The sequence below is a fragment of the Aotus nancymaae genome, unplaced genomic scaffold, assembly GCF_030222135.1.
Source record: "Aotus nancymaae isolate 86718 unplaced genomic scaffold, 86718_ANA_hifiasm-v0.15.2.pri h1tg000004l, whole genome shotgun sequence".
In the NCBI taxonomy this organism is placed as follows: Eukaryota; Metazoa; Chordata; class Mammalia; order Primates; family Aotidae; genus Aotus; species Aotus nancymaae.
The window spans coordinates 59438911-59460909 of NW_026988415.1; the positions used below are offsets into that span (position 1 = coordinate 59438911).

General features: G+C 37.7%; 1 protein-coding gene across 1 annotated transcript; it reads right to left on the bottom strand.

Moving 5' to 3' along the window:
* Positions 1 to 18737: 18737 nt before the first annotated feature.
* Positions 18738 to 19376, bottom strand: LOC105725681 (centrosomal protein of 85 kDa-like). Its single transcript, XM_064384081.1, has one exon. It carries the CDS (start codon positions 19374 to 19376, stop codon positions 18738 to 18740), a length of 639 nt encoding a protein of 212 aa, XP_064240151.1.
* Positions 19377 to 21999: the final 2623 nt, after the last annotated feature.

A 21999-nucleotide genomic window follows, 5' to 3' on the forward strand; every position in this document is an offset into this window, starting at 1 on the left:
CATTCAGACTGGTATGAAATGGTATCTCATTATGATTCTGATATGCATTTCTCTAATAATTAGTGATCTGGAGCATTCTTTATATGTTTGTTTACTGGTCGTATGTCTTCTTTTGAGATGTGTATATTCATAATAGGGTTGCTTTTTGTTGTTGTTGTCATTGCTGATTTGCTTAAGTTCCCCCTAGATCGTGTACATTAGGCCTTTGTCAGATGTACAGTTTTCAAATACCTTCTCCTTCTCTGTAGATTATCTGTTTGCTCTTTTGATAGTTTCCTTTGCTGTGCAGAAGCTTTTTAGTTTAATTAGGTCCCATTTGTATATTTTTGTTTTTTGTTGCAATTGCTTTTGGGGGCTTAGCCAAAAATCTTTACAAATACCAATGTCCAAAAGAGTATTTTCTAGGTTGTCTTTAAGGATTTTTATAGTTTGAAGTCTTAGATTTGAATATTTAATTGATCTTGAGTTAATTATAATATGTGATAAAAGGTAGGGGTCCACCTTCAATCTTCTGCGTATAGTTAGCCAGTTATTCCAGCACCATTTATTGAATAGAGAGTCCTTTCCCCCATGGCTTGTTTTTATTGCACTTGCCAAAGATCAAGTGTTTATAGATGTGTGGCTTTATTTCTGAGTTTTCTATTCTGTTTTGTTAGTCTATGTGTCTGCTTTTGTATCAGTACTAAACTGTTTTGGTTACTGTGGCTTTATAGTATAGTTTGAAGTCAGGTAGGGTGATGTCTTCAGCTTTGTTCTTTTCACTTAGGATTGCTTTGGATATTTGGGCTTTTTTGTTTCATATGAACTTTGGAATAGGTTTTTTTTCTAGTTATGAGAATTACCTTGGTAGTTTGATAAGAATAGCATTGAATCCGTCGACTTCTTTTGGCAGTATGGCCATTTTTACAATATCAGTTCTTTCAATCTATGAGCATGGAATGTTATTCCATTTATTTGTGCTATCTCTGATGTACTTCAGCAGTGTTTTTTAGTTTTCCTTGAAGAGATATTTCACCTCCTTGGTTGGCTGTATTCATGGGTATTTCATTGTTCTGTGGCTCTTCGAAGTGAGGTTTTGTTCTTGATTTCACTCTCAGCTTGGACATTGTTGCTGTACAGAAATGCTACTAATATTTGTACATTGGTTTTTGTATCCCGAAACTTAATTTTTTTATTTTACTTTATTTTATTTTTTTGAGACAAAGTCTCACTCTGTCACCAGGCACCAGGCTGGAGTGCAGCAGCGCGACCTTGGCTCACTGCAACCTCCACCTCCCAGGTTCAAGCAATTCTCCTGCCTCAGCCTCCTGAGTAGCTGGGACTACAGGCGCGCGCCACCACGCCCAGCTAATTTTTTTGTATTTTTAGTAGAGACGGGGTTTCACCATGTTGGCCAGGATGGTCTCGATCTCTTGACCTCGTGATCCACCCACCTCAGCCTCCCAAAGTGCTGGGATTACAGGTGTGAGCCACGGCTCCCGGCCCTGAAACTTTATTAATATCATTTATCAACTCTCGGAGCCTTTTAACAGAGCCTTTAGAATTTTCTAGTTATAGAATCATATCATCAGTGTGAATTCTTCTTTTCCTATGTGGATGCCTTTTATTTCTTTCCCTTCCCTGATTGCTCTGGCTTGAAATTTCAGTAATATGTTGAATAGGAGTGGTGATGAGAGTGGGCATCCTTGCCTGGATCCGGTTCTCAGGGAAGACTTCCATCTTTTGCTCATTCAGTATGCTGTAGGCTGTGAGTTTGTCATAGATTGCTCTTTTTGTTTTAAGGTATATTCTTCTATGCTTAGTCTGTTGAGGGTTTTTATCATAAAGGAATGCTGGATTTTATCAAAAGCTTGTCCTGCATCTATTGAGATAAGCGTATGGTTTTTGCTTTTGGTTCTGAATGTTTATGTGATGAATCACATTTATTGATTTGCATTTGTTGAACCAGTCTTGCATCCTATGAATAAAGCTCACCTGATTGTGGTATTAACATTTGGATGTGCTGCTGGATTCAATTTTCTAGCATTTTGTTGAGGCTTTTTGCATCTATGTTCATGAGAGATATTGGCCTCTGGTTTTCTTTTTTCATTGTTTCTGCCAGCTTTTGGTATTAAACTTGCTTCATGGAATAAGTTAGGGAGAAGCCCTTCTTCCTCAACTTGTTGGAATAGGTTCAGTCAGATTGGTATTACTTCTTGTTTGTAAATCTGGTATAATTCAGCTGGGAATCCATCTGGTCCAGGGATTTTTTGGGTTGGTAGGCTCTTTATCACTGATTCAACTTCAAAAGTTGAAATTTGTCTATTCAGGATTTAAATTTTGCTCTGATTCAATCTTGGTATATTGTGTGTTTCTGGGAATTTATTCATTAACTCTAGATTTTCTAATTTGCATGCATAGAGTTTTTTTCTAGTGGTCTCCAAGGATATTTTGTTGTGTCCCTATTTTCATTAATTTAATATAAGTTTTATTTTTGCATTAATTTCAATGTTCACCAAGGAGTTATTCAGAAGTTAGTTATTTAATTTTCATGTATTTGTGTAGTCTTGAGAGATCTTCTTGGTATTTTTATTGCACTGTGGTCCAAGTGTGTGCTTGGCGTAATTTTAGTTTTTTTTTTTTTTTTTTTTTAAAGTTATTGAGACTTGTTTTATTACCAAGTATGTGGTTGACTTTGGAAGATCTTCTGTGTGTAGATGAGAATTTATATTCTGTGTTTTTTTTTTTTTTTTTTTTTTTTTTTTTAGAGAAAGAAAGAAAAAGAATAAAGAAGAGGAGGAAAAAGGAAGAGAAAGAGAGAGAGAGAATGGAAGTATTGCTTTCTTGCCCAGGCTAGAATGCAGTTTAGTAATGGGTATTGAAAACCTCTTTTATACTAATAATTATACTTGATGTAAACAGGAAGGAATAAGGGAAGAAAATAACAAACGAGCAGCCAACCAATATTTCATTTAAACCTATGAAATGCTATGCAATTACTGAGGAGTGATTTACTTCCAATTATGTAGTCACTTTTGGAATAGGTGTGAGGTGGTAATGTATGTTTTATGTATTTGAAGTGGAGAGTTCTATAAATGTTTATTAAGTTTACTTGTTCCGGGTCTGAGTTCAAGTTCTGAATATCCTTGTTAATTTTCTATCTCGTTGATCTATAGAATCGTTAGCTCTTCTTGTTGCATTGATCCTTTTGCCATTATGTAATGTCATTCCTGGCCTCTTCTGATCTTTGTTGCTTTAAAGTCTACTTTATCAGAGGCGAGAATTGCATCTCCTGCTTTTTGTTTGTTTATTTTTACTCTCTGATTGGTTGATAAATCTTCCTCCTCTTTGTTTTGAGTCTTTGTGTATCGTTGCATGTGAGATGGGTCTGGATGCAGCATACCGATGAGTTTTGGCTTTTTATCCAATTAGAATATATATATAGGTTTAATACTGGCATTTGATGCTAGCTGGCTGTTTTGCCCATTAGTTAGTGTAAATTTTTCGTTGTGTTAATGTTCTTTTCTTTTTGATATATTTTTGGAAAGGCTGATATTGGTTGTTCCTTTATATGTATAGTGCTTCTTTCAGAAGCTCTTGTAAAGCAGGCCTGGTGGTGGTGAACTCTCTAAGAACTTGTTTGTTCGCAAAAGATTTAATTTTTCCTTCGCTCATAAAGCTTAGTTTGGCTGGATAGGAAATTCTGGGTTGAAAGTTCTTTTCTTTAAGGATGTTAAATATTGGTCCCCACTCTTTTCTGGCTTGTAGGGTTTCTGCTGAGAGATCTGCTGTAAGTCTGATAGGCTTCCCTTTGTGGGTAACCTGACCTTTCTCTCTGGCTGCCCTTAGTATTTCCTCCTTCATTTCAACCCTAATAAATCTGGCGATTATGTGCCTTGGGGTTGGTCTTCTTGAAGAATATCCTTGTGGTGTTCTCTGTGTTACCTGGAGTTGAATATTACCCTGCCTTGCCAGGTTGGGAAAATTTTCCTGAATGATATCCTGAAGAGTATTTTCCAACTTGGATTCATTCTCTTCATCACATTCAGGTACACCTATCAAACGTAAATTAGGTCTTTTCACATAGTCCCATATTTCCTGGAGACTTTGCTCATTCCTTTTCATCCTTTTTTCTCCAATCTTGTCTTCTCGTTTCATTTCACTGAGCTGGTTCTCGACTTCTGATATCCTTTCTTCTACTTGATCAATTTGGCTGTTTAAACTTGTGCATGCTTCGCGAAGTTCTTGTGTTGTGTTTTTCAGCTCCATCAATTCACTTATATTCCTCTCTAAATTGTCCATTCTTGTTAACATTTCGTCAAACCTTTTTTCAAGGTTCTTAGTTTCTTTGCATTGGGTTAGAACAAGTTCTTTTAATTCACAGAAGTTTCTTATCACCCACGTTTTGAAGCCTGCTTCTGTTATTGGAACACACTCGTAATCTATTAAGCCTTGTTCCGTTACTGATGAGGAATTGCGATCCCCTGTAGAGGGAGAGGCATTCTGATTTTGAGTATTCTCTGCCTTTTTACGCTGATTTCTTCCCTTCATTATATATTTATCCGTCTGTTGTCTTTGTAATTACCGACTTTCTAACTAGGTCTCTGAGCAGACGTCCAACTTGTTGATTCCCAGTGCCGAAGTCTGAGCATTTAATCTTTTAGTTCTCGAATAATATTACCGGATTGCTTGGATTTCTGGGATCGAGTCTCAACTTTCTCCTACATCTCGATGAGCTTCCTTGCCATCCAGATTGTGAATTCCATTTCTGTCATTTTGGACAATTCACACTAATTAAGAATCATCGCTGGGGAAGGCATGGGCTCATGTGGAGGTATAGAGACACTGATTTTTTGAATAGAGTTCTTGCACTGATTCTTTTTCATCTTAGAGGGCTGGCATTCTTTTAATTTTGGTGTAAATTGAGTATATTTATTGGCTATGTTTCTGGAAGGTTTCAGAAGATTAAGGTCTGTACAAGGTCTTTGTTCTTCAGTGCTTGCTCTTGGTTTTGCAGGGGGCAGAATTATTGTTGGTGTTGTAGTTTGGGCTGCAATCCAGTAGATGGCACTTGAGAGCAATGGGCCGTAGACAGACTCCTATAAGTGGTTCCTTTGTGTTTGCTATGTGTTCCCTTCCCAGGCACTGCTCAGATTTGGAAACCAGACTTAACATTTGGCACCCCACATGGGGTTCCCAGCTTCCTCTCTCTTAAGCCTCAGCAATTGTGTCTTTTCTTCACTTACATTCAGCACGTTCTCTCCAAAGATCTGTTCAAATGATGCTGATGTAGTTTAAATGTGGTCTCCATCCGTGGGAGTAGCACTTCCCGGCTGCATCTAATTGACTATCCTGTAATTATGACACCATGTCTACAACGAGATGTCAACTTCCTGACTTGTACCAAAGTTTGATTTTTCACTGACCAGCAAAAGGTCAAGTTCTTCTCACAGGCTGCTCGGGGTAGCCACAGTCACACTCACCCTCCAGGAGCTCAGGACACTGCCTTTTAATTAATTAATGACTTTTTACTATCTACTTTTATTTTAGATTCAAGGGGTACATGTGCAAGTTTGCTACCTTGGCATGTTGCATGATGCTGATGTTTGAGGTACGATGGATTCTATCACCCAAGTAGTGAGCACAGTACCCAATAGTTTTTCAACCTTTGTCCCTCTCCCTGCCTTTCTCCCCAGTAGTCCCCAGTGTCTACTTACTGCCATCTTTGTGTCCAAAAATACCCATTGTTTAGCTCCCACTTGCAAGTGAGAACATGTAGTATTTGGTTTTATTATCCTACATTAATTTGCTTAGAATAATGGCCTCCAGCTGCATCCATGTTTGGCAATGAACATGTTGATTTTGGTCTTTTTTTATGGCTGTGTAGCATTCCATAGTATATATATCACATTTCCTTTATCCAATCCGTGGTTGATGTGCACCTAGTTTGGTTCCATGTCTTTTCTACCGTGAATAGCTCTGTGATGGACATATATGTGCATGTGTCTTTTTGGTAGACTAATTTATTTTCTTTTGGATATATGCCCAGTAGTGGGATTGAATGGTAGTTCTGCTTTAAGTTCACCAGACTGCTTTCCACTATGCTGAACTAATTTACATTAGAACCAACAATGCATAAACATTCTTTTTTCTCTGTAGCCTCACCAGCCTCTGTCATTATTTGACTTTTTAATAATACTCATTCTGACTTGTGTGTGAGATAATATTTCATTTTGGTTTTGATTTGGATTTCTTTGATGGTTAGTGATAATGAACGTTTTTTTCATGTGTCCATTGGTGGCTTATATATCTTCTTTTGAGAAATGTCTGTTCATGTTCATGACTTTTGCCTCTTTTGAAAAGGGTAATTTGTTTTTGGCTTGTTGAATTGTTTAAATTGCTTACAGAATCCAGATATTAAACCTTTGTTGGATGCAAAGTTTATGACTGTAAATAACGTTTTTATTACGTATATAATGTGTAATTCTTAGAAATATTGTTTGAATATGTTTTATATTTTTTATAAGTATTTATTTGCATTTCTTGAAAAACATATGTTTCTCCTTTTCTTAATATAAAGTGATCCAGAATGCCAGAAGTCAGAATAGTATCTAAATGAGGAACCTGGAGCACACCACTTTTAACATACATTATTTAACATCAACAATTTTAACACTTTAAACAATTTGTGACCATGTTTGATACATCACTACCTGAATGGAATACCCCCTTTTGTAAAATTCATTATGTTGCTCTGATAGTGTTTTCCCTAATGGGGTAAGGACCTGTTTGTGTGACTGACTTCTTCATAGAAGCATTATTTGACTTTTTCATTGAATTAAAATTACTACATGTAAAGGTGTGTTTTTTTCATTTTAAAATACATTTTAATTAATTTTTTTCTTATAAAATTAAAGTCTCCTAGTTGAAGAGTTAATTATTGTTTTTCAACTTTTATTTTAATTTAAGAGTTACATGTGCAGGATGTGCAGGTTTATTACATAGATAAATGTATCCCATAGTGATTTACTGCACAGATCATCCCATCACTCAGATATTAAGCCCAGTATCCATTAGCTAGTCTTCCTGATTCTCTTCGCCTCCACATGCCCCCTGCAGGTGCCAGTGTGTTTCCCCCCCCCACCACATGTGTCCATGTGTTCTCATAGATCAGCTTCCATTATAAGTGACAACATGCAGTATTTGGTTGTCTGTTCCTGCATTAGCTTGCTGAGACTAATGGCTTCCGACTCCGTTCATTTCCCTGCAAAGGACATGATCTTGTCCCTTTTTATGACTGCATAGTATGCCATGGTGCATATGTACCACATTGTCTTTATTCAGTCTATCATTGATGGGCATTTAGATTGAGTCCATAATTTTGCTATTGCATATAATGCTGCAACAAACATACATGTGCATGTATCTTTATTATAGAATAATTTATATTCCTTTGGGTATCTATCCAGTAACGGGATTGCTGGGTCAAATGGTATTTCTGCCTCTAGGTCTTTGAGGAACTGCCACACTGTCTTCCACAATGGTTGAACAAATATACATTCCCATCAACAGTATAAATGTATTCGTTTTTCTCCACAACCTTGCCACCATCTGTTGCTTTTATAACTTTTTAATTATAGCCACTATGATTGATGTGAGATAGTATATGAGTCTATTCTCATGCTGCTATGAAGAAATAGTTGAGACTGGGTATTTTATACAGAAAAGGGTTTTAATTGATTCAAATTCTATGTGGCTGGAAAGGCCTCAGGAAACTTACAATCATGGAGGGAGGCACCTCTTCCCAGGGGGGAAGGAGAATGAGTGCTGAGTGAAGAGAGAAGTCCCTTATACAACCATCAGATCTTATGAGAAGTCAATCACTATCATGAGAACAGCATGGGGGATACCACCCCCAGGATTTAGTTACCTCCACCTGGTTCAGCCCTTGACATGTGGGAATTATTACAATTCAAGGTGAGATTTCGGTGGAAACAAAGCCAAACCATATCAGATGGTATCTCATTGTGGTTTGTTTCTATAATGATCAGTGATGTTGAACTTCTTTCATGTTTGTTGGCTGTATGTATGTCTTCTTTTGAGAAGTGTCTGTTCATGTCCTTTGCCCACTTTATAATGGGGTTGTTTTTTTCTTGTAAATTTGTTTAGTGTAAAAAATAAAATAGATTTTAAATTGGCATTTTAAAAAATAAATAATAATGCTTACTGGCATCTAAATATAGATTTAGGGAGCAGCTTGTAATAGAGCAAACGTAGAGAAGCAAGGAGGTGACCATAAGTCAAAATACCCTCAAGGGTTTTGTAACTTAGCATAAACCTTATATTACCTGACAGATCGCTAAAATGATATTAATTTTTACTAGAACTATTTTAAAATATTCTTATTTATATTACTATTGACCTTGTCTTAATGAGCCAGAATTTGTTTCTCTGTCATTTGTAAGCAGGACTAGTGTTCTCTGAAAGCATGGAAGAGCATTTTTAGCTCAGATTTTCCACTTTTTAAGATGGTCATTTCAGAAAGCTCATTTTAGTGCATGTGTCATAACTTTAACTCTAGAGTTTGCCATTGATCTTCAACACAAAATATCTGAAAGTTCAGCATGTGTATTAAGTTGATAATTTTTTTCAAGATCTATTATATAATAATTTAGTTTCTTTGAGCTCTCTTCACCAACACTTTTAGAAATTCAAGGCTACTAACCTAGCAAGGTATGAGCATCAATTTCCCACTTTCTTCCTTTCATGATTTCTCACTTTATGATGTTAATTCTACAAGCTGAACTAGTTTACTTTTCTTTCAGCATTTCCTTTTCAACATAGGTTATTTTTCATTGATCACTTTTTTGTCTTCTTAGAAGTTATATATCTTAAATATTTAGGAAAAGGCATTCTACCTCATGAAGTTTCCTACTGTTAGACAATTCTCCTCTCTTTTTGACATTTTTAATGAGGTTTTTAAACAAAGGACAATTTTTATTCCTAGTTCTGCTTTGGGATTATATGACATACAAACAGCAGATACACATCTGCCTTAATGAAGCAAAGATGTGACTGTGGAAATTTACATCTTTCTTTGTTTGCTCCAAATAAATAAGCCAATATAAAGGTTGCTCTCCCATTCCTAACCAACCAACAGCTGCTCCAGCAGTACTTGGCATGAACTGACATCCTTGCTGACATTTTTAGAGGCATAGCCAAAGGGTAAATGAACCTACAATTTAGCCTAGACTGTTTCCATGACAGGTGTGCCTACAAAAGAAGTTCAGGAACATTTTAAAGGATTTGTATAGAAAATACAACACAGCTGCTGAGACCTGTTAGTTCTGTGTAAAGACTCTCCCATTTCCAAGACAGTTAATTTCATCATTTTTTGAGGGCCACAATCTACATGGCATGAACAATAGGTTCTTTCTGAGAGTGTTTAAAATAAAATATAATATAATTTTAAAAGGCTAATGTTGTAACTACAAAATAGAAAAGCTCTTTCTTTCCAGTGAGGTGAATTACCATGCTATACCTGTACTCGGCATATGAATAGAGCAATTCATGTATAAAGATAGCTTTAAAACATGAGGCTGTCTTGTGAAAGGAATATCATTTTTAAAGTATAAGCATGAAGGATTTTTCAAAGATGAGTCTTTTTCTCAGAGTAATGTTGCATACAAACTGAAGATTGCCTATTCTATTGGATTGTATAATGAAAAATCAATCAGTTTAATGGTTGACAAACTTTGACATTCAAATAAAAATGTTGCTGCTATTTTCATAAAGACCTGTAGGCAAAACGAGATTCCATGACTTTAATTTATGCAACAGCAAATGTCTGCCAAACATTGTACAAATGACTGTATAATGAGGCAATAATAACTGAGGGAATCAAGGGAAAGGCAGCAGACACCAAACTTTTCCACTTTTTGCAGATTACAGAACTGCTTTGACAAAACCAAATGAGGTAAACTAAAAATGTCCCTCTGCTCTCTCATTACACCAGTGAATTTTGTTTGTGGAGAAATTCTTTTAAATTATTTGCTTTGATGCTTTGACTGTACTGCCCCTATCTTTTCCTCTTTCACAAAGTAGATCATTTAAAACTTCCTCTCTTATTTTTAAAATTTATTTTTTTCTGCTGTATCTTAGATGAACTTATAAGTGATCTTTTTAAACCAAGACTCAAGGCAACAAAAGAAAACACTAGAGGTCCTAATTAATAAAATTGCCAGTTTTATTAGTCTCAGGCATTGCAGTTGCCTTGATGCTGACAGTATGAGATATCTCAGTATATGCTTTCTGTGTAGTCTGAATGAGACTTGTCCTATTTTATCCACGTATCACATGAGGCTTAAGAATACTAACAAAAGAGAAAGTATAGAGATGTCAATGAATTTAAGCTGAATGAGTAGGGATGAACAGACATAGGGAGTGCTGTATAGTGAAAAAAAATGGTAAGGTACATAGAGTAGAGGTTTAAATGAATTTGAAGAATTAATGGTGTGGGGTAATTAAGTAATTGAACAAAAAAGTGAGGAATTTGGGGTTAGAGTAGAATGCTTAAATTTAATTTTTTGGAGGCAAGGCAATGATTGTTGATGGGTAGAATGTAACAATGGGGGTTAATGGTTGATGTGGATAGGAGGAAGAAATCATTAAAGGAAGAATACATCAACTCTGAAAAGCAAGGATTTTTGTATATATTATCTAAATGAATGCTGTAGTTATCAATAATGCTAATAGTATTCATGATGGAGAGAGAGGAAGACAATGAACCAGGTGCTAAAGATGGAAATGAATGAGGAGACGTAAACAGCATTTTAGTACTAAACAATGACAATGAAATGCAGCAGATGGCACAGTTGTTAGCATAAACTCCATCGATCTTCAAAGGAAAAAGGAGAAATGGTTTTGAAGCAGCAATGTGGAGGAAGGAAAATGTTTGTTTTACCTCAGGCTCTAGGTTACATGGATGTGAAACTGAAAATAATCACCATTTGAAAGAACTTCAGAGAAAGCAGTATCCCCATTGGATATCTAGGTTTTGGTTAGAGCAAGAAGGTGAAAGGAATGTTAAGAAATTTAAAACATTGTGAAGAGTAATATCAACAAACGGCAGACTAAGAAGCTCTAGGCTCTTGTTCTGCCACAGAAACATCAGGAAACAATAAGAAACTGACAAAAATAAACTTATAGGATTGTTGGAAAATAGCCAAAGAGCTACAGCAACCAAGTAAATGCCCAATTAAAAAAAAAGCCATATTCAAAACGGTAAGATATTTTGTGACATTTTTACCTCATTTGCCCCACCCCATCTCAGGTACAGCACAGTCTTGGTTTGGAGGAGGCGGCAGCCCAACTCTCAATTCCATCTTTTGACTGAAAGTAGTTTATCAGACCTTATATGTGAACTTTTAACCACTGTAGGGGCTGCATGAAGGACCAGTTTCTGTTTCGTCTGTCTCAGATCTCAGGAGGGAAAAACAGCAGGCATAGCTTGGGAAATGTGTAGATAGACAGTAAATGTGAAGACATCTGGGGCAAATAATTATTGATGGAAATATTTAATAGACCATCTGAGGCCCTGAAAAGAAAATAGGGTAAGACTTTTGGAAAATTAAGACATTGAAAAGCAACCATGTGTATGTGAGACTCAAAAAAGCCACACATAGGCCCAGGCAGAATGCATGCTTAGAAAATACCTGAGAACTTAACTTTTCACCTGAGGATTATTGCAAGACCCACAATACGCTCAACTAATTAGTGAAGGACTGCTTTGGCACGAAGCCAGTCTGCAAAGACTGAGAAAGATGACTTTTTCTCAAATGCTAGCTTATCAGTACGAAAGTTTACAATGCATAAAAGAAATAGAAAAATATGGCCTGTTGAAAGGAAAAAAAATAAAATGTCAAAAAGCATCCCAGAAGAAGGATAGGCATTGGATTTATCAGACAAATACATTAAAACAAGTATTTCAAATCTCCTCAATGTGATAAAGAAAAACACAAAGAGTTAAACTAAATAAGGAGAATGATAATATGGAAAAAAATAAAAGTATTGAGAAAAGATCAAACATTATAAAAAGGAACCAAACATCACTAGATTGGAAGAAGTAATAATTCTTGTTACTATGACAATATGACTGAAAACAATTCATAGGTTCAATTAATCACTATCAAAATTCCAATGACATTTTTTGGGGAGCAGAAATAGAAAAACCTATCCTAAAACTTACATGGAATTTCAAGGAATGCTGGATATCTAAAACATTTTTTAAAAAGAAAAACAGAATTGGATGACTCACATTTCCTGACTTCAAAACTTATTACAGAACAACAGTAATCCAAAAAGTGTGGTACTGACAAAAGCCCCGGCATATAGACTAATGAAATAAAATAAAAAATTCAAAAAGAAACCTTTCTATATATGGTCAAATAATTTTTTTCTTGTTCTTTAGATTCTGGGGTACATGTGCAGCTCATGCAAGATCGTTGCATAGGTACATTCATGGCAAGGTGATTTATTGCCACCAACCCCCCATCACCTACACCTGACATTTCTCCCCACGTTGTCCCTCCCCAACCCTCCCTCCCACTATCCCTCTCGTAGCCCCCTGCAATGGACCCCAGTGTGTGCTGCTCCCCTCTATGTGTCCACATGTTCTCATTGTTCAACACCTGCCTATGAGTGAGAACACGCGCTGTTTGATTTTCTGTTCTTGTGTCAGTTTGCTGAGAATGATGGTTTCCAGGTTCATCCATGTCCCTACAAAGGATGCAAACTCATTGTTTTTTATGGCTGCATAGTATTCCATGGTGTATATGTGCCACATTTTTTTTGCCCAGTCTATCATTGATGGGCATTTGGGTTGGTTCCAGGTCTTTGCTATTGTAAACAGTGCCACAATGAACATGCATGTGCATGTGTCTTTATAATAGAATAATTTATAGTCCTTTGGGTATATACCCAGTAATGGGATTGCTGAGTCAAATGGAATTTCTATTTCTAGGTCCTTGAGGAATCGCCACACTGTCTTCCACAATGGTTGAACTAATTTACACTCCCATCAACAGTGTAAAAGTGATCCCACTTCTCCATATCCTCTTCAACGTCCGTTGCCTCCAGATTGTTTAATGATTGCCATTCTAACTGGCATGAGATGGTATCTCAATGTGGTTTTGATTTGCATTTCTCTAATGACCAGTGATGATGAGCATTTTTTCATATGTTTGTTGGCCTCATATATGTCTTCTTTTGAAAAGTGTCTGTTCATATCCTTTTACCACTTTTGGATGGGTTTGTTTGTTGTTTTCTTGTAAATCTGTTTTAGTTCTTTGTAGATTCTGGATATTAGCCCCTTGTCAGATGGGTAGATTGCAAAAAAATTTTCCCATTCTGTTGCTTGCTGGTTTGCTCTAATGATTGTTTCTTTTGCTGTACATAAGTTCTTAAGTCTAATTAGATCCCATTTGTATATTTTGGCTTTTGTCGCCATGGCTTTTGGTGTTTTAGTCATAAAGTCCTTGCCTATGCCTATGTCCTGAATGGTTTTGCCTAGGTTTTCTTCTAGGGTTTTTATGGTGTTAGGTCTTATGTTTAAGTCCTTAATCCATCTGGAGTTAATTTTAGTGCGAGGTATCAGGAAAGGGTCCAGGTTCTGCTTTCTGTACATGGCTAGCCAATTTTCCCACCACCTTTATTAAACAGGGGATCCTTCCCCCATTGCTTGTTTTTGTCAGGTTTGTCAAAGATTAGATGGTTGTAGATGTGTGGCATTGCCTCTGAGGCCTCTGTTCTGTTCCATTGGTCTATATCTCTGTTTTGATACTAGTACCATGCTGTTTTGATTACTGTTGCCTTGTAATGTAGCTTGAAGTCTGGCAGCATGATGCCACCAGCTTCGTTCCTTTTGCTTAGGATGGTCTTGGCTATGCAGGCTCTTTTTTGGTTCCATATGAAGTTTAAAGTGTTTTTTTTTTCCAGTTCTGTGAAGAAGGTCATTGGTAGCTTGATGGGGATAGCATTAAATCTGTAAATTACTTTGGGTAGTATGGCCGTTTTCACAATATTGATTCTTCCTAATCATGAGCATGGAATGGTTTTCAACCTGTTTGTGTCTTCTCTTATTTCCTTGTGTAGTGGTTTGTAGTTCTCCTTGAAGAGGTCCTTTACTTCCTTTGTTAGTTGTATTCCTAGATATTTTATTCTTCTTGTAGCAATTGTGAATGGGAGTTTGCTCTTGATTTGGCTCTCAGTTTGTCTGTTATTGATGTATAGAAATGCTTGTGATTTCTGTACATTGATTTTGTATCCTGAGACTTTGCTGAAGTTGCTTATCAGTTTCAGGAGACTTTGGACTGAGATGATGGGGTCTTCTAAATACACAATCATGTCATCTGCAAATAGAGACAATTTGACTTCCTCCTTTCCTAATTGAATACCCTTCATTTCTTTGTCTTGTCTGATTGCTTTGGCTAAAACTTCCAATACTATATTGAATAACAGTGGAGAGAGAGGGAATCCTTGTGTAGTGCCAGATTTCAAAAGGAATGCTTCCAGTTTTTGCCCATTCAGAATGATATTGGCTGTGGGTTTGTTTGTTGGAAATAGCTTTTATTATTTTGCAATAGGTTCCATCGATACCTAGTTTATTGAGAGTTTTTGGCATAAAGGGCTGTTGAATTTTGTCGAAGGCGCTCTCTGCATCTATTGAGATAATCATGTGGTTTTTGTCTTTGGTTCTATTTATGTGGTGGATTACATTTATGGATTTGCATATGTTGAACCAGGCTTGCACCCCTGGGATGAAACCTACTTGACTAGGATGGATAAGTTTTTTGATGTACTGTTCCAATTGATTTGCCAGTATTTTATTGAAGATTTTTGCATCTATGTTCATCATGGATATTGGCGTGACATTTTCTTTTCTTGTTAAGTCTCTGCCAGGTTTTGGTATCAGGATGATGTTGGTCTCATAAAATGAGCTAGGAGTATTCCCTCTTTTTGTATTGTTTGGAATAGTTTCAAAGGAGTGGTACCAGCTCCTCTTTGTATATCTGGTAGAATTCGGCTGTGAACCCATCTGAACCTGGGCTTTTTTTGGTGAGTAGGCTATTATATGCTGCCTCAACTTCAGCCCTTGTTATTGGTCTATTCAGGGTTTCGACTTCTTCCTGGTTTAGGCATGGGAGGAGGCAACTGTCCAGGAATTTATCCATTTCCTCCAGGTTTTCTAATTTATGTGCATAGAGTTGTTTGTAGTAACCTCTGATGATGGTTTGTATTTCTGTGGAATCTGTGGTGATATCTCCTTTATCATTTTTTATTGCATCTATTTGATTCTTCTCTCTTTTCTGTTTTATTAATCTGGCTAATGGACTATTTTGTTGATCTTCTCAAAAAACCAGCTCCTGGATTTATTGATTTTTTTGAAGAGTTTTTTGTCTGTCTCCTTCAGTTCTGCTCTGATCTTAGTTATTTATTGTCTTCTGCTAGCTTTTGAGTTTTTTTTTACCTTGCTCCTCTAGCTCTTTCAATTTTGATGATAGGGTGTCGATTTTAGATCTTTCCTTGCTTCTCATGTGGGCATTTATTGCTATATATTTTCCTCTAGACACTGCTTTAAATGTGTCCCAGAGATTCTGGTATGTTGTGCTTTCGTTCTCATTGGTTTTGAAGAACATCTTTATTTCTGCCTTCATTTCATTGTTTATCCAGTCAACATTCAAGAGCTAGTTTTTCAGTTTCCATAAAGCTGTGTGGTTCTGAGTTAGTTTCTGAATTCTGAGTTCTAACTTGATTTCACTGTGGTCTGAGAGACTGTTTGTTATGATTTCCATTCTTTTGCATTTGCTGAGGAATGATTTACTTTCAATTATGTGTTCAATTTAAGAGTTGGTGTGATGTGATGCTGAGAAGAATGTATATTCTGTGGATCTGGCATGGAGAGTTCTGTAAATGTCTATTAGGTTTGCTTGGTCCAGGTCTGAGTTCAAGTCCTGGATATCCTTGTTAATTTTATGTCTTGTTGATCTGTCTAATATTAACAGTGGAGTGTTAAAGTCTCCCACTATTATTGTGCGGGAGTCTAAGTCTCTTTGTAAGTCATTAAGAACTTGCTTTATGTATCTGCGTGCTCCTGTATTGGGTGTGTAGATATTAAGGATCATTAGCTCTTCTTGTTGCATTGATCCTTTTAGCATTATGCAATGTCCTTCTTTGTCTCTTTTGATTTTTCTTGGTTTAAAGTCTATTTTTTCAGAGACTAGGATTGCAACTCCTGCTTTTTTTTGCTCTCCATTTGCTTGGTAAATCTTCCTCTATCCTTTTATTTTGAGCCTATGTGTATCCTTGCATGTAGATGGGTTTTCTGGATACAGCACACTGATGGGTTTTCGCTTTTTATCCAATTTGCCAGTCTGTGTCTTTTGATTGGGGCATTTAGTCCATTTACATTTAGGGTTAATATTGTTATGTGTGAATTCGATCCTGTCATTTGGTGCTAGGTGGCTGTTTTGCCCTTTGGTTGATGCAGATTCTTCATTGTGTTGATGCTCTTTACCTTTTCGTGTGTTTTTGGAGTGGCTGGTAGTGGTTGTTCTTTTCTATGTGTAGTGCCTCCTTCAGGAGATCTTGTAGAGCTGGTCTGGTGGTGATGAACTCTCTGTGTGCTTTGGTAGATGTAGGACTCATTATGGCCAATATATTTTAAGCATAAGTGAAATATGTCATTCCTGGGTTGGAACATTTAATGGCAGGAGAGAGACATTCACACACTTCTTTTCCTCTAGATTAACAACTGGTCATGTAGAGGAGATACTACAACTGATTTTATAGAAATAAAAAGGATCATAAGAGACTACTGTAAGTAATAATACGCCAATATATTGGATAACCTAGAAGAAATGGATAAATTCCTAGACACATACAACCTACCAAGACAGAATCACAAAGAAACAGAAAAACCGAACAGACCAATAACAATGAAATTTAATCAGAAGTCAACTACTCCCAGCAAAGAAAAATGCAGGACAGAATGGCTTCACTGGTAAATTCTACCAAACATCTAAAAAACATGAACATTAATACTTTTATACTTTCAAAAAACATAAGAGGAAGAAGCACTTCAAGACTAATTTTATGGGGCCAGCATTAGTTTGATATCAAAGCCAGACAAAGACACTACAGGAAAACTATAGACAGTCCTTGACCCTTTATTTATTTTATTTTATTTTTGTGTCTGTTAAGATATTTTATTTTATAATCAAAATAGGCAGTGCTAATAAGTTGATATAACAAAGATTCATATAAATAACTGGTTAGAAACTTTATGAAGAAAAATACCTGTGAGCGTGGTGGCTGGGCTCCCAATGCACAGGGTGGAGACCAACCAAGTGGCTCTGCCTTTAAGAGGCAGGAGCCTAGAGGCTAAAGGGATGGCTGTGTGGGGCTGCTCTGAATGGAAGGGATAAGTCACTCCATAAAGAAAACACAAACTTGTGTAAACATTTAAGAAAGAGCCTCATTCAAGCCCAGGCATGAGGTCCAGGATGCTGCCAACAGCCCAAAGCTTAGCAAAAATCTTGCTGTGGCTGACTCTGGCCCACACATGGCTCCTGCTTGGCCTGGCTTCAGATCTAGAGGAGGCATGGCTGGCCCAACAACCAGATACTAACAAGTGTGAGATGCTCCCTAAACCAGGAGGCAAGAAAAACCAGAGGGCAAAGGCCCTCCCTAAAGCCCCAGAGAAACAACCCAGAAAACATTGAAAGCTGTACTTTAAAGCTGACTTGTACTGGGTACTCTGAAGTTTCAAGGAGGCCAGAGCAGGAAAGGGAAAGGACTGGCCCCCAACACAAGACAGGCACAAATTAGAGGGCTGGGCACAGGGTGTAGCCCTGGGTGAGGGAGTAAGCAGCTTGACAGTTGCCCTTTGGTCTCTGGGTTAGAATTCTGCCCAAGGCTAGAAGCACAGAGAAGAGTATGTACTCTTAAGTCCAGGAAGGGGGCTACCTGGAAGGTCTGAGAACAAAGGAGAAAGGGGCTGTGCTAAACACATGGCCAGGGCCCTAGGGACACAAAGAAGCTGGAGAGTGGTATCTCTTGTTAAATGGCATGGTAGGCAGATTAAAGAGTCCCAGCTGTAATCCCTAGGTCCCCAATCCTAGTAGTTATATGGTAACCAACAAATTACCCTGAGGCTTCTGGGAGAACAAGAGCCCTGAGGAAGAAGCAGTGAGACCAGGCATCAGAAAACCCAGAAAGCAGCTCAGTTCCCAGGAAGGCTGGCATAGGGGGCCCAAGAATTCTTAAATGGCCATTGTTACTGGTACTCGCTCAGCCTTTCCAGGCCCCTCTGATGAGCTCTCTAATCAGCAGGACCAAGGTATAAAGTGGGAATGAACATGGATCTACCCATTGGATGGAGAAGAAAAGTAGACAGCTTGTTCATCTCTGATGTCAGCCTAGGGCTGGGAACAGTTTGTGAAGACTTATGTGTTGTACCTGCCAAAAGTTAATTAGTAACTCACTCTCGAGAGTAAATTAACAGGACAAATGTAATCCAACATGCCAGTGTGGGGTAGGACACAGTTCCCTAATCAGCCCTTGGCCCCTAGATGCAGGCTCTCCCCTCCCCTCTGACACTTCTCTCTGGGAATAGCAGACAAGAGAATGTCAGGGTAGAAACCTGCTGGACTAGGCTCTCAGCAGCCCAAATCCTCCCTGGGGGAATCCCCCAGAATTCCTCACTGTGTGACACAGTTTTCTCCCATGTCCTGGGCATATCTGTCTGACATGCTGGTCCTTAATCCCTCAATGTCACGATGCAGCTGTTGGACCTCTTCTAGTTTCTTCTTGATCACATCTGGCTTCTGCAAATCTAGCTGAGTTTCTGGGTGCTGTGTTGAGTGAACACCCAGGAGCAGGGAGAGATTCGGGTTGTGGCCCTGGGCCCTCTGGGTCACAATGCTAGAGAGAGCCTGCAGATCTTGAAGGTCACTGGCCAACTCCTGGTGTAGCTCAAGTGCCAGCTGGGCCATGTCTGGTGAAGGTGGAGACCCTGGTTGGGCCTGGCGCAAGTGCTCCTGGAGGGTCAGATTCTTCTCTATCAAGTCCTGGTTTTGCACTGAAAGCTCCTTGACAGCTGTGCGCAGCTGCTGCATGACTGCATCCCTTTGCTGGACCTCCTCTCTCAGGACCTGGCTTGTTCCTTCTTCTTGAGCCACTTCCTGCTCTAGGCTCTGTACTTGTAAGCGCAACTGATCCATGTTCTCCTGCTGCTTCTCCACAATCTTTTGAAGCGAATCACATTGCTTCTGCCAGGACTCTATTTCCACTTCTGGACCTTGACTTATTACTTTACAATAATGCAAAATGATGTGCATTCAGTAGAAGCCATAACTTCAAAATTTTAAGTTTGATTTTTTTCTTGGGCTAGTGATATGTAATACAATACTTTCTTGTGCTGCATCAGTGAGCCACAGCTCCCAGTCAGCCTCATGATCATGAAGGTAAAATAACTTATCCCCTACAGCATACTGCATTGCCAGAAATTTTGCCCAACTGTAGGCTAATGTAATTATTCTGGGCACATTTAAACTACACTAGATTAAGCTATGATGTATGGTAGGTTAGCTGCACTAAATGTATTTTTGACTGGTAATATTTTTAATTCATGATTGGTTTATCAGGACATAACACCATGCATGGTAAGTTGAAGAGAAACTGTGCAGGCCAATATCCCTGAAAGACATAGATTCAAAAATTCTCAACAAAATATTTTTAAATTATACTTTAAGTTCTGGGATACATGTGTAGAACGTGCAGGTTTGTTGCATAGATATACATGTGCCATGGTGGTTTGCTACACCTGTCAACCATCATTTACATTAGGTATTTTCCTAATGCTATCCTTCCCCTAGACCCCCACACCCTGACAGGCCCCAGTGTGTGATGTTCCCCTCCCTGTGTCCATGTGTTCTCATTGTTCAACTCCCACTTATGAGTGAGAACATGCAGTTTTCATTTATTTATTTACTTTTTATTATACTTTAAGTTCTGGGGTACATGTACAGATCGTGCAGGATTGTTACATAGGTATACACATGCCATGTAGTTTGCTGCATCCATCACCCATCACCTACATTAGATATTTCTCCTAACGTTATCCCTCCTCAATCCTCCCACTCTCTGCTATCCCTCCCCTAGTCCACCACCCCCAACAGGCCCTGGTGTGTGATGTTCCCCTCCCAGCGTCCATGTGGAAAACATGCAGTTTTTAATTTTCTGTGCTTGTGTTAGTTTGCTGAGAATGATGGTTTCCAGCTTCATCCATGTTCCTGCAAAGGACATGAACTCATCCTTTTTTATGGCTGCATAGTATTCCATGGTGAATATGTGCCACATTTTCTTTATCCAGTCTATCATTGATGGGCATTTGGGTTGGGTCCAAGTCTTTGCTATTGTGAATAGGGCTGCAATAAACACATGTGTGCATGTGTCTTTACAGTAGAATAATTTATAATCCTTTGGGTATATACCTAGTAATGGGATTGCTGGGTCAAATGGTATTTCTTGTTCTAGATTTTTGAGGAGTCACGACACTGTCTTCCACAATGGTTGAACTAATTTACACTCCCACCAATGGTTCCTGTTTCTCCACATACTCTCCAGCATCTGTTGTCTCCTGACTTTTTAATGATTGCCATGTTAACTGATGTGAGATGGTATCTCATTGTGGTTTTGATCTGCATTTTTCTAATGACCAGTGATAATGAGCTTTTTAAAAAAATGTTTGTTGGCTGCATAAATGTCTTCTTTTGAAAAGTGTCTGCTTAACCTTTGCCCACTTTTTTATGGTTTTTTTTTCTGCATAAATTTAAGTTCTTTGTATATTTTGGGTATTGGTCCTTTGTCAAATGAATAGATTGCAAAAACTTTCTTCCGTTCTGTAGGTTACCTGTTCACTCTGATGATAGTTTCTTTGGCTGTGCAGAAGCTCTTTAGTTTAATTAAATCCCATTTGTCAATTTTGGCTTCTGTTGCAATTGCTTTTAATGTATTAGTTATAAGGTCTTTGCCCATGCCTTTGCAATACCTGAATGGTATTGCCTACACTTGCTTCTAGGATTATTATGGTTTTAGGTCTTCTTACATTTAAGTATTTAATCCACCTTGAGTTAATTTTTGTATAAAGTGTAAGGAAGGGGTCCAGTTTCAGTTTTCTGCATATGGCTAGCCAGTTTTCCCAACACCATTTATTAAATAGGGAATCCTTTCCTCATTGCTTGTTTTTGTCAGGTTTGTCAAAGATCAGATAATCATAGATGTGTGGCATTATTTCTGAGGACTCTGTTCTGCTTCATTGGTCTATATATTTGATTTAGGTTGTTTTGGTTAAATGAACCCAGTACCATGCTGTTTTGGTTACTGCAGCTTTGTAGTACAGTTTGAAGATAGGTAGCATGATGCCTCTAACTTTGTTCTTTTTGCTTAGGATTGTCTTGGCTATGCAGGCTTTTTCTTTGTTCCATATAAAATTTAAAGTAGTTTTTTTTCTAATTTGGTGAAGAAAGTCAGTGGTAGCTTGATAAGAATAGCATTGAATCTATAAATTACTTTGGGCAGAATGTCCATTTCCGTGATACTGATTCTTTCTATCCATGAGCATAAAATGTTTGTTTGTTTGTTTATGTTCTCTCTTATTTCCTTGAGCAGTGGTTTGTAATTCTCCTTGAAGAAGTACTTCACATTCCTTTTAAGTTGTATCCTCAGGTACTTTATTGTCTTTGTAGCAAGTGTAAATGGGAATTCACTCATGATTTGGCTTTCTGTTTGTCTATTATTGGTGTATAAGAATGTTTGTAATTTTTGACATTGATTTGGTATTCTGAGACTTTGCTGAAGTTGCTTATCAGTTTAAGGAGATTTTGGGCTGAGACAATGTGGTTTTCTAAATGTAGAATCATGTCTTCTGCAAACAGACATCATTTGACTTTCTCTCTATTT